Source organism: Elgaria multicarinata, chromosome 10 (genome assembly GCF_023053635.1).
Source record: "Elgaria multicarinata webbii isolate HBS135686 ecotype San Diego chromosome 10, rElgMul1.1.pri, whole genome shotgun sequence".
Classification (NCBI taxonomy): domain Eukaryota; kingdom Metazoa; phylum Chordata; class Lepidosauria; order Squamata; family Anguidae; genus Elgaria; species Elgaria multicarinata.
The window spans coordinates 61,342,720-61,358,880 of NC_086180.1; the positions used below are offsets into that span (position 1 = coordinate 61,342,720).

At 40.1% G+C, this 16,161-nt stretch overlaps 1 protein-coding gene across 5 annotated transcripts in view; it reads left to right on the top strand.

Moving 5' to 3' along the window:
• PCM1 (pericentriolar material 1) overlaps positions 1–16,161 on the top strand; it is a 60,926-nt gene that overhangs the window by 5,679 nt on the left and 39,086 nt on the right. For 3 of the 5 annotated variants that reach the window (XM_063135561.1, XM_063135563.1, XM_063135562.1), the window contains 10 exons: positions 1,544–1,816; positions 2,910–3,080; positions 3,236–3,352; positions 7,012–7,200; positions 8,869–9,046; positions 11,227–11,336; positions 11,881–12,097; positions 12,833–13,034; positions 14,123–14,299; positions 15,090–15,244. In XM_063135561.1, coding sequence (XP_062991631.1) covers positions 1,544–1,816; positions 2,910–3,080; positions 3,236–3,352; positions 7,012–7,200; positions 8,869–9,046; positions 11,227–11,336; positions 11,881–12,097; positions 12,833–13,034; positions 14,123–14,299; positions 15,090–15,244 — 1,789 coding nt within the window. The remainder of the gene's footprint in view (positions 1–1,543; positions 1,817–2,909; positions 3,081–3,235; positions 3,353–7,011; positions 7,201–8,868; positions 9,047–11,226; positions 11,337–11,880; positions 12,098–12,832; positions 13,035–14,122; positions 14,300–15,089; positions 15,245–16,161) is intronic. The other 2 variants (XM_063135565.1, XM_063135564.1) reach the window with 2 other exon arrangements.

The window sequence follows — 16,161 nt, forward strand, 5'->3', positions numbered from 1 at the left end:
ACTCATCCACCACTCTCTCTCCCCCCTCAGTCTTCCCGCTAGTATCCCATCAGTCATGCCTGCCGAAAATCTATCTTGCCAGCTGAACTATAGAACAGCAGCCACCGCTTTGACTGTTCTTGCCTTGCGATTCTGTGGCCGACAAAATTACCAACAGTGCCCTCCACACAACACGAGAACCATTGGTAGTTCAAATAGCCAACTGAACAGTGTTGATTATTTGCATTGGTTATTTTGGCCAAATAACCAACCTTTGGTTAAAAAAACTCCCTCCACACAACACGATAACGTATGGTGGGTTAAATAACCATTGACTAATGGCAGTTTAAATAGTCAAATAACCGTTTACTATTTAAACCGCCATTGGTTATCCTGTTGTCTGAACCCAGTCTGTGAGAGAGATTTTGATAGTGCTGGCTCACAAAGAGCCACTCACATGGTCACCTGTGGCAATTAGGAATTGCCCTCAGGTCATCAGGTGAGTTCCCGTCCAGCTATTTTTTTCTCTTCCTGCAAGGGGGAAGAATAGCCCTGATAGCTACATCCAGAATGCCGGTTTCTATTAAACAAATCTACATTCTTGGAGATTCACACTGGGTTTCACATTTCCTTCCAGCTTTAAAACTACAGCTCTAAGCCTGGAAGAAAGTGTTAACCTTGTGTGTAGCTTATGAATACCCTTTCTTTTGCTCATTTCTTATGGTAGAGGAACGAGGGGAGGGGGAATGCAAGGGCTAGCAGCTGCCTCGTTTCATGGTTTCTTACCATGTTTCCATGGTAAGAAGCCTGGTCACACTCAGGGATCTGTCAGCTGTCTTTACTCTCTCTCTACTTTCTGGGAGGAAAGACAGGGAAGGAAGGGTAGAATCTAGCAGTTGCCCAAGTGCCCTGCCATGCACTCTGCAGTCATCCTGTAACCCTGTGTGATAAGAGCCAGGGAATGGGGAAGGGCAGCTGCAGAGGTTTTAGCCAGGCACTGCTGGCTTTGAGTAACTGCGACAGTATCACTTGTCTTTCCATGTTTTCCGGTTAAGGGTACAAACATGCCATACTTACAGTTTTAAAAAAGCCAATTAGGGCTTCTGCCACTATTTGGTGTAGCAGCTGCTAAAGTACTTTCTTTTGTTCTCCATTGCATTCTCTTTCTGCCGTCAGCCACCCCAGATAGAGGGAAAGAAAGGTTATGCACACAGGCCAAGGTGCTCAAGTGGCTACTAATCTGGAGGGAGTGGGGCCAGGGTACTACAGTGTTTCACTGGAGGAGCAGCTCTTGTTGTAATCCCCTTAACTGAGCCTTCCCTCACCACTCCTTTCATACTTATGGTGGGTGGAACAAGAGATGGGTGACGATTGCCTGTACTCTTATTTACATTGCTGTGATAATGCATTCTTCAGTATTAACTTATTCATTTGGTGCAGAAATGGCCATTTGCTTATTCAAACTGTTACTGAATAGTGCACCACCAGGTTATTTGAGAGACACACTGGAGTAATGTTTGAAGGAATCATGGAAGTAATTTTGTGTTATTTCACTCTTGTGTAGAGAAGTATTGGAAGTGATTCCCAGGGCAGAGCAACAGCTGCTAACAACAAACGCCAGCTTAATGAAAACAGAAAGCCATTCAACTTCCTGTCACTACAGATTAATACTAACAAAGGCAAAGATGCTGCAGCAAGTTCTCAAACACAAGAAACTGGTAGATCATCACAGTATAAAGACTTATTTACAGCTGCCTTGAGTAAAGATTTGTTGCAGAATTCTCCGATCCCAATTGGAGAAGATGGAAGAGGTGAACCCGCAGTGGACAGTAGCCAGGTGCTGTTGGGTTAATTTAACTGATTCATCTTGAAAAAGATCTTGAATGTAATACCTAATTCTGTGTACTCCTTAAAACAAACATCCTTTCTAGGAAGTTTATTATGAACATAAGTTGAGACAAAATGTTTGTGGTGTCATTGCTATAAAAGTATTGCATGTGATTTTTTAAAAGCATACTTTGAATTATAGTTTTAATTCTAGAGCAGAGGAAGGCAACCTGGCACTCTCCAGATATTTTGGATTTCAACTCCCTATCAGCCAGCATGGCAAATGGTAAAGTGTTATGGGAGTTGTAGTCCAAAACTTCTAGAGGGCAACAGGTTGCGTATTCCTGCTCTATGCCTGCATTCTTTGCGGGCCCATGGTTACATTTGGCAGCTTGAGAAACTGTCCTGGGCATCACTGCAAAATGGGCGCATTGCAAATGAAAACATCTGCCTTCAGCTACCTGCTGCCTTGATTTCCTAAGGATGTTTCAGAGCCTCCCTGTGTGGACCAGAGGCATTCATGGAAAAAGAAGAAAGAAGCAACTAGAGGCCCTCACTTTTCTTTGAAGTGATCCCAGTTGCCAATAAAAGGTTTTGTTACTAAAAAAAAGAAAAAAAGGAACTGTTGGGCATCTTAGCAGGTGCACATGGGAGCCACATTGCCTAGCCCTGCAGAGGTTTAGGCTCAATCGACTAAGCAAGTCCTAATAAAAATGGAACTTGTGTAGGTGGGCTGATTGAACATCTTCCTGTAACATTGAAAAGATCGTATACGTACTTAAGACTGCAAACCTATACATATTTATCTGGGAGTAAGACCCATGCAACTCATTGAATATACGTAGTATTGCACTGTTAGAGTAGTAGTCACTCAGGTGCATGCTTATTGGGATCTATAACTTGGATTCTAAATTTGCATTGACATAAGTTTAAGTGCATGTCTTGTGGTCAGTGTAGCTTTATTTTTGGTATGGTGGTATCTGGACTTGTGTGACTGAAATCTTCACCTATTTGTTTCATGGCACCACTTTATTTTCAGTAAATTGCTGTAATATGTATGCATCACAAATCATTCATTCATTATTGTCCCTTGACTTTTTCAGATTGTGAGCAGATTAGTTCAGATTCGTGATTATATTGCAAAAGCCAGTTCTATGCGGGATGATCTTGTCGAGAAAAACGAGAGATCTGCTAATGTTGAACGCTTATCACATCTCATTGATCATCTGAAAGAACAGGAGAAATCTTACCTGAAATTTTTGCAGAAGATGCTAGTAAGTCGGAAAACATAAATGTCTTTCTCAAATAGTGAAAGAAAATTCTTGATGATAGCATGGGGGATGAATTTAGTATGTAGCACTTTCCCCTTAACCGTACTTTTACTACCCCATTTATATAGTTCTTTGTTTATGCCACTAAAATATTTCAGGCTAGAGAAAATGAGGAGGAGGATGGTCGGACTATAGATTCAGCTGTGGGATCTGGTTCTGTAGCTGAGAGCACATCGCTAAACATAGATGTGCAGTCTGAAGTTTCAGATACAACGGTAAGCTGCTTTTTAGTAATTAAGGTGCTAGAGATGAAGATGTTTTTTTCTTTCCGGATAACTGATGTTTTGAATCTAATTTTAGTTCAAGAAAACATTACTAAGCAACACACTCCAAAAACATGATAAAGAATTTAAACATTTTAAATCATAATGGCTAACCCTAATTACTGTAAAACGAGAATGGGGCTTTTTCACCACCTCCTTCCCTCTGTAGCATGTTCCCAAAAACACTGCTGGGGGTTGGGGACCCTCTGGAATGGTGTGGAATGTGGTGCAGGGGGCTGCAGCAGGAAAGAATTGTTGAAAATTGTGTGAGCAGAAGTGTGTTCTGCAATGGCACCTTTGGGGGTTAAACCCATTTGTCAGTTCCACTTGTATTACAGAAAATAATGTTTACTGGGTCTTGATTTTTTAAGACAGGGCTTAGCTTACCTAAAGAGACCTTTTCCCCTTCCCCAAATATTAGTGTTTTTCAGTTTGTGGGATCCTATTAAGCCCTGACAAGTTTGAAACCACCTGACAGTATAGTTTGAGTCTTTCCTCACTGCTCATCCCCTGTATAGGATTCTCTTCAGGTTCGTGTGTTTCAAGCTGATTACAATCTCATGCCTTTCTTATTTGGTGCCTTGCTACTGCTATTAAAATAATTATTCCCCACCCCATCTCTAAAGGAAAGGTGATCAACTCTTACAGTCCATATATCCTCAGAAATAAGTCTCAGTGAGGTAAATAGGACTTACTCTCAGGTAAGGTGCTTAGGATTGCAGTCTTAGTTCTTAATTGGCAAGTTATTTTCATGGAAAGTATATCAACAAGCATCCAGATTTTGATATAATAAGTAAAGGATTACAGTGAATAATTGTAGTTGGAAGAACCATTTTACTGGTTTTAGGAAATGCAAATAGAAGTAAACATGAACAGTACTAAATAATAGATTTTCCATCTAATTTACACCATTCCCCTCCCCCCAGTTCCCATATAAAAATGAATGTTTGAACATGCTCCCCGATTTCCATCTCAAAAAAGGTCAACAAGGGCAAATGGGTTAAGTACCAAACTGTCACGATCACTCCCCTTGGGTCTCCTTTTTTCCTTTCTTCATTTTACCTGTGCTGTCTGGGAAACTTTCATATACTTATTGCCTTGGTGGTGTAGGGGAAATGTGTTGGTCTGAAAGGTGCTGAGCTGACAGGGATATTAAGAACTTGAAATATTCTGTGAGAAAGTGGATGAAGATTTGCTACCTATCCAAAAGCATCTGTTGTTCATCAGGGCACTGGTAATCCGACATCTGAGCAACTTTTCAAAACATTAAGTTTTATTTTTTGTTTAAGGGTGTATGTAATGATAAAGTAGTGGACTGTTTAATATTCTTGGAAGCAATTTGAAACTGACCACTATTGATTAGAAAAGGGTAATGCTCTGCACACTTGAGGATTATTTCTTGTGTATGTGGGGCAGTCCCCTGCACAAAGTAGAGCAGGCAAGTTTCTATCTACGTGGAGCTCCAATTGGATTTTATAGTTTTTATATCCCAGAAAGCAAGCAGTGGTGTGGGTTTTCTGGGAAATTTTGAATTAGAAAATTTTCCAATGTAAATTAAGTTAAATTGCATTGGGAAATGTTTGCTTTGGAATTTTTTCTGATATCCTGAGAGAAATCTAATTTAGCAGGTTTATTTTATTAGTCTTTAGTAAACAACTATCTAAAAAAAAACAACCATGTTAATTTTTGGCCTGATACACCATTTGACCGAAATGTTTGAGAAGAAGAACTAAAGCACGCTTAGGGCGCAATCCTATGGAATGTGCCCTGACTACTCTTAAGCCTTTGAGTTTGGAGGCTTATGAGTGTCCTATGCAGACAGGCATTTTTGCCCATCTAGCTGAGGCTTCAGGGTGTGGGGAGGGAAGGAGGCTGGGGTGGCCATAAGATCTCTTGTAAAGCTGCCACTCCAGTGTCCTCTCCGCCTGGCCTCGGGAGTGCCTCTTTTCCCCCATCTCCATGCTTTGTTTTGCAAGCGCGGAGAGGTAGCTGGCATGGTTCTCTCCGCTCCAGCTATGAGGGGGAGGGGAGGGGAAACACACTTTCTGGGCTCTGAGCCCTTTGTATTTAACAACAACAGCATGTACTTCCTTTTCATTGTTTAAGCTTAAGAAAAAACGAAGGAACTGAAAACAGTAGACACGTGAACTATGCGTGATATGCTGACAATGACTCATCTATTTCAACAAAGTTCAACTCCCTTCCGCAAAGGTTGCTGGATCACCTTCTGTTTCACTGTCACTACTTACTAATTCCACTTCACACTGAGGCCTTAGCTAGACGGGGCAAAATCCCGGGGCGATCCCCGGGATCGTCCCTGTGCGTCCACATGACGCACAGGGGATCCTGGGATCAGGGAGGGATGATCCCGAGACCGCGGAAAGTGTGGGCGGGCAACACAGGAGCTCTGCGCCCATTGAGGGTGGGGTGGGTGGAGGGGGGAATTAAGTTTAAATTTTAAAAAACCTTACCTTTCAGCGCACGAGTGTTTGTGCACTCTTCTTCTTTAAGAAAAAAATTAAATAACGGGGGCCGCGATGTCCTCGCCTTCCAACGTTGTTGCGCGCCACATGTAAACAGAGGGGGAGATCTCGCGATAAAAATAACGCAAGATCTTCACCCCTCCATCCCGCTAGACCGCTAGGTATAGCTGAGGCCTGAGACTTACATTTATTTAAATGACATATATGTATTCTCTCACATATTTGCTAGGGATAATCACCTGGAAAAAACAATTACAACTTTGAATCTGCCAAACTTGCCTAATACTGTATTTGAAATTAGCTCACTTTTTTTTTTTATAATGAACTTTTGAAATGAAAAAGGTTTTGCCTAAAAATGAAGCACTGGAAAAATCACTGAAAGTAAGTGGGAAGTAACTGCATTGCTGTTCTTGTTTGTATGATTCATCTATTTCAAGCATTACTGCAAGTAGAGTGGGGACAGCCATTTCACAGCAGCTTCCACACTGCTATTAGTTGTGTATGAACTAGGCCTTAATGTTTGATTTGTTAAGCATTTCAGGATTTGGTGTATGTAGGATACCTTTTTGTGTTGTAGGAATCCTCACTGAATGATATATTGGTCACAATCCAGGAAAAACATTTGCCAACTATGTGTGCAGTATACTTTTTCTACCTGTGCAGTAGAGTTTTTCTGCATTACGTTCCCAAAGTAATTCTTAATCCCCTTAAGTTTGCCAATCAAGTTGAGGATCTGATGTTAGTGCTACTCCCCACCCTGCAAAATAACATGACACTTGGAAGAAGTTTCTTCCTTTGTTTGCCCTATGGCCAAATCTGCAAACTGCGTTTTCAGCTGCTGGGATTTTAAAAGGCAGTTGAGAAATTTGGGGAAAAGAGCTACTTATAGGGATATTCAGAGAAACTCTCATGCACATGTGCCCTCTGGATGCTACTCATTAGTCTTTCCATTTTGGAAAAAAATTAAAAATTGAAATACATTAATGACATGACATTAAGGACATAATTTAAATAGTGTGGTATGTTGATAAATCAGAAATGGAGTAGGTCAGCAGTTTTATAAGTTTAAAAGTTATGCTTAGCATAAGTATATGTTTACAGTCTAACTTACTAAACTATTTGACAAAGGAGGTATCTTTTAGTCTGAGAGCTCGGCCCTGCATTGAGGACAAACTAGGGAATTCAGCTTCTCAAGGACAGGTTTCAAACATGGATGTAACAGCAAGTCCAAAAGTGAAAAGTGACAGAGCTGCTCTGAATGGCAGGGAAATCTGGCCTAGTAGGATTAATAGCCAAGAACCTGGATTGCTCTCAAAGGTACACTACCAAATATTGCTTTGGAACCTTACGCTAAAGGGTCTTAATCTGTAGGCTTCCTTTTTCTCTCCAATAACTAACATGTTCTTAATAGCAGTTTAAAATGCATAAATAACGGCTTTTGTTCTTTCAAAGATTTTTTTTTCTAATACTTATTTCTAAAGTTATTCTTCTGTCCACTTTATTGCATATAAATTAATTTTAAAAAATGTCTGTTTAAAATTAACAATTCAAAATTAATTACTATTGCGTCTAAATTTTTATTTATCCCAGCACAAATATCTTCCGGTCTGTGGGAGGCATTGCTCCCAGTTCATAACCCAGGAATGCTGATTTGCTTTCTTAAAATATGTATATATTAAAACTTTTTCTAAGCTAACAACAAATTAATTTATTGTGCTGACAGAATCAAATACTTCATAGGCTTTTGGACATAATTGTAGCTTGGAGTTTCTTACCACCAGGTTGCTTAAAATAGTAAGTTACTTGTTTTAAAATGATGCTCTTTAATATTATGGTTTGGATCTAGATCTGTTATCCCGCAAACAGAAGGAGCACTTCTGTTCACGGAAGTGAGTCACAGATCTATCAGCCGTTCTTGCTTTATGAACTGGACACTCTTGCAGGTGGGAGAGAGGATATACAATTTTTGCCAATTTCCACTCCCCACCACAGTCTCCATACTAGGTCCCATGCTGTTCTGGAAGGCTACCAATCCTCCAGAGCAAATATTTGGGGACTGTGTGTGTCTGTGAGTGCAGGATTTGATGAAAATTCCTTTTTCCTGCAGGAAGTTTGTAGAGGTTTGCTCTGGATCCAACTCTATATTTACATTGCAGTAACTTTTCAAGTTGCTGTCATTTTTAAAGACTTCTCTTTGTCTTCCTTCCCCCATCGCTTAGCTTAACCATTCAGATTAGGTATTAAAAGTGAGCAGTTGTACTTCGTGCTTGTCTTGTATGTTTTTGGAAGATATTTGAGCTGTGTGATGGGAATTGTAATTTTGTCTTCACTTCTGTTGGTGGCTGTGTTTTTCCTATTTTTGCAGTATCATAATCACAGTTGCAATACAGCTTAATTTGAGTAGTTTTAATTTCATTGGAAAACATATGTTGCATTGTTTCCGATTGAAATCAATGGGACTTGAATGTGCTCTGGCTGGATTACTCTTTATGGTTGTATGAAAGCTATTATAACATGGGTCTTAAACTATGTCTTTTAGTTATTCCCAACCCTTCAGAAAAGGCAGAATAATACCTAAATACTACAATTTCCCACAGTGGGGGTTACTTCCAAGTAAATGTACATACGATTGTGCTGTGTGTGCTGATTACTTGAAATAATGTGAAAAGTTAGCTGAATATAAGTTGCCTTACCCACCCCCACCCCATATTATTGTATTAGTTCGGGTTACAAATATACTTGACACTTGGAATCTCTTTTGAAGGCATTATTAGAGAGTGAATTGAATACTATTCAGTGTAATGGTTGTAAAAGCATCCTACATTTTTAGAAACTCAGGTTTAATTGGTTTCCCACATGAATTGAAAGCAGTAATAGGCATAATGAAATAAGTATAAAGATTAAATTTCCTGTTAATAGCCAGCTGAATACTAATCATATTTCTCTGGTTTTCATTAGTATACATTTTTAAATTTTATTTTCCAGGCTAGAGATCCTCAGCAAGAGGCTACAGAAGAGCTTGCAAATCTAAAGAAACAACATGATTTATTGAAAAGGATGTTACAACAGCAGGAACAGCTGAAAGCTCTTCAGGGGAGGCAAGCTGCTCTGCTTGCGCTACAGCACAAAGCAGAACAAGCTATTGCGGTCATGGATGATTCTGGTATGCTGAGGTTTAATAGAATTGAACAAAAGTCTAAACCCGCCCCCGCCCCCCATATGATTGATTGATGAACCAGTTTTGCACCTCTTATGTCACAGTAACTAGAGACCAGAAGAAACTTGTTCACTGAGAATTGAACAGTCTACAATAGTGGCGTTAATATTGTTTTAACACCGTTGTTACGTAAATAAGACTTGTGAAATCTACCCTAGAGCTTGTTAAATGGTTCACAGTTTGCATCTTGTACTCCGCTTGACCACAAAAGTCAAGACATAAGAGCACTATAATGGGCTGGTTCGCACATCACGCTAAGCCATGCTGAAAACAAGTCATGATAGGTTGGTTAATCACTTGCTAAGACATGTTGCTGCCAACAGATGATCAAGCGCTTCCCAGCTTGCCATGGTTGATTCCCCCCTTTGTCCTCCTGCCTGCTCCCACCACGTATCCCAGGGGCCTTTGTGGCACAACTCATCTATACTCATGCTGTGATGAGATTCTTCAGAGTAGAGGGACAGGAGGCTCATCTTTCTTTTTAGGATGAGATTGCTGAGGGTTTTATTTATTTTCTTTAACACTTAAAAGAAAAGTATCCTTGCCTCCTCACAGCTGAGGATGAGTGATGTTCTTCCTAGCACAGCTATACATGTATATGTGATTGACTTACCTATAGGTAAGCACACACAGCCCCAATTCAGAACCATGGGTATTTGTGAGGGGGTTTGCATGTTAAAATTTCCCCCCATGGGGTGGGGTGGTGGTGGTTTAGGAAGAAAAATTGAGAGTTTTTTTCTTCTTAACGCCCTCCACTCTCCTGAATTGCCATAGTCTTGAATTGGGGCTGTGCGCGCTTACGCAGAAGGAAGTCAGTCCTGCATACATGTCTAGCTGTGCTAACTCTGCTCAAAAGGAGATGAAGCCAGTTGCTATCAAATGAATGCTAAGCTGGAGGAGGAGGGGCAGAAGGCACTGTGAGGATTGATCATGGTTTTTGCCGCTCTTTCCAGGCATCTCTATAGCCCTTTCAAACAAACCATGCAGAACTCATGCTGCTGAGTTCAGGCATTACAACAAGCCATCCTGGACAACCCTGTAAAATGTAGTCAGGGCAGCATGATTCAACCAGCCCCCGTTTTCCACTGCCACCACTTCAGTTCTCCCTTTACCAAGACTTTACCAAGGCATCTCCCAAGTATTTTCAGCCAGTTCTATTAGAGTAGTAGCCCTGTGGCTTTATTGCTGACGTGTAGCAACAAGCTACGATGTGTGCTGCCGCCACAACAAAAAATTAACCTATGGTCGCTTCTCATTACCATGGGTTCTCAGGGTGACTTGTGTGTGATTAACAAACCATGCTTAAGCCACTGTGGTGGGTTTGGATAACATGATAAGCCACTCTGAAACAAATAAGGGTGATGACCCACTGTGGGTTGTCATGCCGTGCGAACCACATCAATGATCTGGTTTGCACATAGCGAGAAGCCACCATGGGTGAATTTTCCCATGAGGAATATTTATTGTGGTAGCCACCATTTTGAATATTTGAGGTGCAGCAGGGGCACACTATAGCTTGTCATGTGTGAATCTGGTGAGGGTGGGTTGTTGGAGTGGTTGACAAGCCACCCACAACCCAAAAACAACTCATGAGTTCTGAGTGACTCGTCAACCACCCCAACAACTACGCTCACGATTTGGACATAACAAGAAAGCTATGGCATACCCCTGCGGTGGCTTGACTATTAAAAATGACGGTCACCGTCAGGATGAGACACCCCACATGGAAATACACTCAACAGTGGCTTCTCGTTACATACAGACCAGATCAATTATGTTATATGAGCAACCTAAGTAACTGTCTGTCTGTGATATAAAAAACAAGAAGCTTTTGGATAGCAGCAGGCAGCTACTGTGGGGTGTGCTGCACTCTCTATTATGATTCAAGCTTCTAGTAATCTCCAGAAATGTAGAGATGTTTTTAATGTGAGGTTTAATCTCAGGGGGCACTCAGATTCCCACTGGAAAGAGTAATCTTCTCCAGAGCTTCAAAAACCTTCCTGATTCCATCACGGATCACATGATTACATTTTATGTACCCTCTGTCTCTGTGTGCTTTGTTTAAAAAGTTATAAATGGACATTAATAAGAATTTCTATTCCCCCACCACCACCACACCCCTGTAGTTGTAACAGAAACCACAGGGAGCATTTCAGGAGTGAGTTTAACATCGGAGCTGAATGAAGAATTAAATGACTTAATTCAACGTTTTCACAATCAGCTTCATGATTCTCAGGTAACCTTTTTTTCTTTTTAGTATATACATAATTTCATCTTCAGTTTGCCAATCTAAATCAGTAGTATATGGTTTCAGAGGTGGGGCCCTGCAACAAAATGTTATAGTATAGAGTGCTTCTATTCAAGGTTCAAGCCATTGCATTCCATTCCACGCAGAAATATGTGGTGGAATGGCTGAAGCGATATTTCTTGAAATTATCTCAATATCATGTTAAAGTGATAGTGTTAAAGATTGAATGGCCAGTCTCTCTTATTTTTTTTACACATCCATAGATATAATTTTATTAAAAGCAAACGTGTTATAGTTAACTACAGAAAACTTAATGTTGTTTGGCATTTTGTCAAGTGAAACCCTCAAAAGGTTTGAAAATAACCATTTAAAAAAGAAAAATTACAGCGCAATTCTATGCATGTCTGCTTAAAGGTAAATCTTATTGCGTTCAATGGGGCTTTCCCCCAGGAACGTGGGAATAGAATTGCAGTGCTAAACGTACTTGCACTAACCACCTGTACTTGGAATAAATGAATGTGTTTGCTTTTAGGCTCAACCCGTGCCAGATAATAGAAGGCAAGCCGAGAGTCTCTCTCTTACCAGAGAGGTTTCTCAGAGCAGGAATTCTTCCATGTCTGAGCATTTGACTGAAGAGAAGGCACAACTCTTTAGTAAGATGATGGCATTGCAGGGTAAAAAGCAAAAAATGGACAAATTGCTAGGAGAACTGCATACACTTCGTGACCAGCATCTTAACAACTCATCACGTATGTAGCTTTCAACCTGGCATTTTGAATTAAATGGTTCTTTGTTTTCTTTTATGAGATGCTATGACCTAATGTTTGGGTTTGCATGACACTCCAGCCAATGTTGGTTTGTTTTCCGGAGCAACCCATGATAGTTTCGAGTGTTCCCCCTCCCCCGTGGGTTATTTCCTCCAAATAAGCCACCCTGAGAACCCACGATCTGCAGTAAGGGTTGTTTTACTTATTGTGGGTTAGCATGTAGTCTGTCACACCAGTGTGGGTTATGTAGATTATCTACAGAGTGGCTCTGCCAGAGCGGCTAAAAACATTGCCACAGCTCTGCTTCTCTCAAAGAAAGCTGGGATACCTTCCTGGCCAGGCAGGAGGTCTGTAGGAAGAACTGGGTGGGGGTGGTGGTGAAATTAGACTGCTCTGTGTAGCTTGTTTGCCTGATCATCTGTTGGGAACACAGTGGGTTGTTTGCATAACCACCTACCCAGCTTAGAATGCCACCCACCATGGGTTAGTGTGACGTGTGAACAGGCCTGATTTAGAATTTATGCTGAATTTTTAGCTTGTCCAGTCTTCTGTTTTTTCATGGTGTGTTTTGAGATAGAGTTTTAATTGATTTATCTAACCTATTAATTAAATGTTACAGCCTTTGTATATGATGATAATAACAGTTCTTCTGAGATTTAACTATTGCATTGTTATTGCAGAAAACAAGCTAAAATCTAACCATCTTAAAATTTGTAGTCTTGCCTGCTTCAGGGTCTCCTCAGAGGAGTGTTGATCAAAGAAGTTCAGCTTCAGTAGCTTCTGCACCTGTAGGTATAACAACAGCTGCCAATGAAGAATCTAACAGCTTAGCATCATCTGTTGTTTATCATCCGGATTCTGTAACCTCGCAGAATGATAGTGAAGAGGAGGACAACCTAAACCCAACAGAAAAGCTTCAGTAATATATTTTTACTTCTTAAGTTTGTATCATTAGCCTGTTAAGTTGATTGGCTTTACTAAACAGCTGACAATGGTATTTATTAGAGAGTGTTTTTACCGCATAATCTCAGTTAAGATATGGATAATTCTTTTTTAACATGCTTTTATCTATACATGCTACACTGCAGTGGATTACAATTCAATTGTATGTTCAAACTTCAGGAAAAAAAGCAAACTTCATTGCTTACTGCTAATTTATATAGCTTGATATTGAACGCTTAATGTCTGCATACATTCTGGTTTGCTTTTTTAAATAGGAAATTAAACACTATTAGCTACTCTTGACATCTGTAAATAAAATTCATATTATTACTTGGCAATGCGGTATTATCTGTGCTGTTTCTCTTCAGAGTCTAGTTCTAGCATATGACAGACCATTATGAAATTAGTGGAATACAAAGTAATGGCAGTGTTATAGGAGGGGAGTAATGGCTAAGAGTCTGAGTTGTGAATCAGAAAGTCTCTGGTTCCAATCTCAAGTCTGCCATGATCTCATTAGGTGGCCTAAGGTGTGCCTTTTTCACCACCTTACCACTGTATAGAGAGAATACTAACCTACCTTTTACAGTGTTATTGTAAAGATTACAACAATACCGTATGTGAAGTCATCTGAATGCCAACATGCTTTGTGAATGCTGAGTATTAATGGTGAGATTTCAAAGGAGCTACTCAAATGTTTAGCACAATAAGATTTAGCTGCTGCTGTGTCATAAGGCTCCTGAACATGCCTCTCTATTTAGTGTATGCCTTGCCAAAGTAATTGGAGGCCCTGGTCTTTCTGGGTTTTTTCCCTGCCCATTGCATTTACAAAAAATTTCCAACGTAGTTCACCCCCCCCTCCCAATTTTCCTAGAACATACCAAGGAAACCTGCTAATTACCAGTGCCGTGTCCAAAATTCTCCAGCAGCCAATCATCATCCAGGATAACATTTTCCTTAGGAAATAGTTTTCCTGAAAGGAAATAATTAAGCAAGATTTCTAAGTGTTTTTCCACTGTGTTTGGAATCTACAGAGTAAACTGTCAGTTGTATCTCTTTTCATTGCAGGAAATTGAATGAAGTTCGGAAGAGACTGAATGAATTGCGTGAATTAGTACACTACTATGAACAGACTTCTGATATGATGACAGATGCTGTGAATGAAAACACTAAAGAGGAAGAGGAGACGGAAGATTCAGAGTGTGATTCTGAGCATGAGAATCCACAGCCTGTTACCAATATCAGGTTGGTTAGTTATGGCTGTTGCCTACTTAAATGATGCTGGTGTAATGATTAAAAATGTCCTATGTTAGGAAAGCACAGCAATACTGTTACCTGCTGGTCTTGTCTGGAATAACTAACACTTGATAGTTATGAGAAGTGGGGGAAGTAGAAGCTCATGTCTGTTTCTGCTTCATCCTCTTGTGCAGTAATATTCAGGGTGCTTGGGTTCTAATCATGCTGAATAACTTGGTGTCTTACTCAGACTTGCCTATCTTACTGTTTCATTCCTGAGTGCAATTAATTTATGAATTAAGGTGTATCTGTAACCCAAGCTGTTGTAATCCTCATATCAGAGCTGATGTCCCTGTTAAGCATTCTTTCTGTTCCAGTTGTTCAGGTTATATGGTATGAATTAAACTGATCTTGGCAGCATGATACATGTATTAGAATCTGAAGGTTTTATTTGTTCAATATTATGTCAAAACAGAGCTTTTAGAATCTTTGAAATTTAATACAGCCACAAAAATTTTAAGGATAATCCTTATTCCTCTATAAGTGTATTCCAACAAGTTGCAAATTTAAACTCTGGTGGTGTATTTTTAAGAAGAGAGCTTTTATGTTGTTTCTTGTTGCTGTGATAAGATCCATTACACATTAACAGAAGTTATTTTTTTTACCTTTCTGCCATAATTACCTTACCATTTTTTAAAAACAAAAATCTGTTTTCCAGTTTTCTTTACTTTTTTTTGACTTCGTCATTGCGCAGAACTAAGGGTGCTTAAATGATACTTACTCGTTTTTTCCTACCTAGAAATCCACAGGGCATCACTAACTGGGGTGAAATTAATTGCAACAGCAATTTGCAGTGTGGAACTAATAACAGAAATGGAAGGCATCTTAATACAGCTTGTGAAATAAACAATCGATCTGCAAATGTAAGGATGCTGAATATGCCCTCAGCTTTAGGTATGTTTCAAAATCTTATTAGTGATTTTGCATAGACAAAAATATACATCTCATCGCACTGGTTGGCTTTCTTTTTGGAGCTGTGTAACACACACACACACACACGTACGTCTAAATCCTGAGAATTATGTGTGTTAAATGTTCTGGGAAGTCTTGGAACAGACACAATAAGATAAGAGTAAAATCCTTACCATGGAAATGAATCATGTTGGAATCATTTATGAGGGCTGGAACTTGATTAAAAGTTTTTAAAAATTGATTAATCATATAGGGTGAGTTTGCACCTTCGTCGGAGGAGAATCAGGCCACCTCGCTATTGCTTCTATGCTCCGAAGTGAAGTGGAGCACAGCCCTAGTTTGCACCTCACTCTCAAAAAAACCACAACCATGTGGCTTATTCACTCTGAGAATAAGCCACATGGTTGTGGTGGTGTTTTTTTTGCTTGATAGCATGACAGACGTCCAGGTGCTCTGCAGCTTTCCTTGGCTTGTTTCTACTTTCTGCCCTCCTGACAACTCTTGATGTGTATCCCAGGCACTTTTGTGGCAGAACTCCTCAGTTCTTACATCAGCACCCTTTCTGCAATTGTCTGCTATGGTTGCTGGCTACTGATGGAAACTCCGCCCTCCTGTCCCTGTGCATCAGAATCCCAAATGGAATTAATTTTCTGAGCCCTTATGAACATGGTAACATGTTTGCAAGGTTTCTTTTTTAAATTTCGGAGTCTTGTGCAAGAGCATAAGACTGCTTGTCCGCTATTTAACCCAGCATACTGATATCACTCTCTTGTCAACGGCTTTGTTGAGTTCACTCCCACTTCAGTGAACACCTTTTTTTCAAGTCTGCTTCATGTACTACCAATTACACCCACCCGAAAAGCTTCTTCTGAAAAGCTTCTACTGCAGCCGCCAACTGT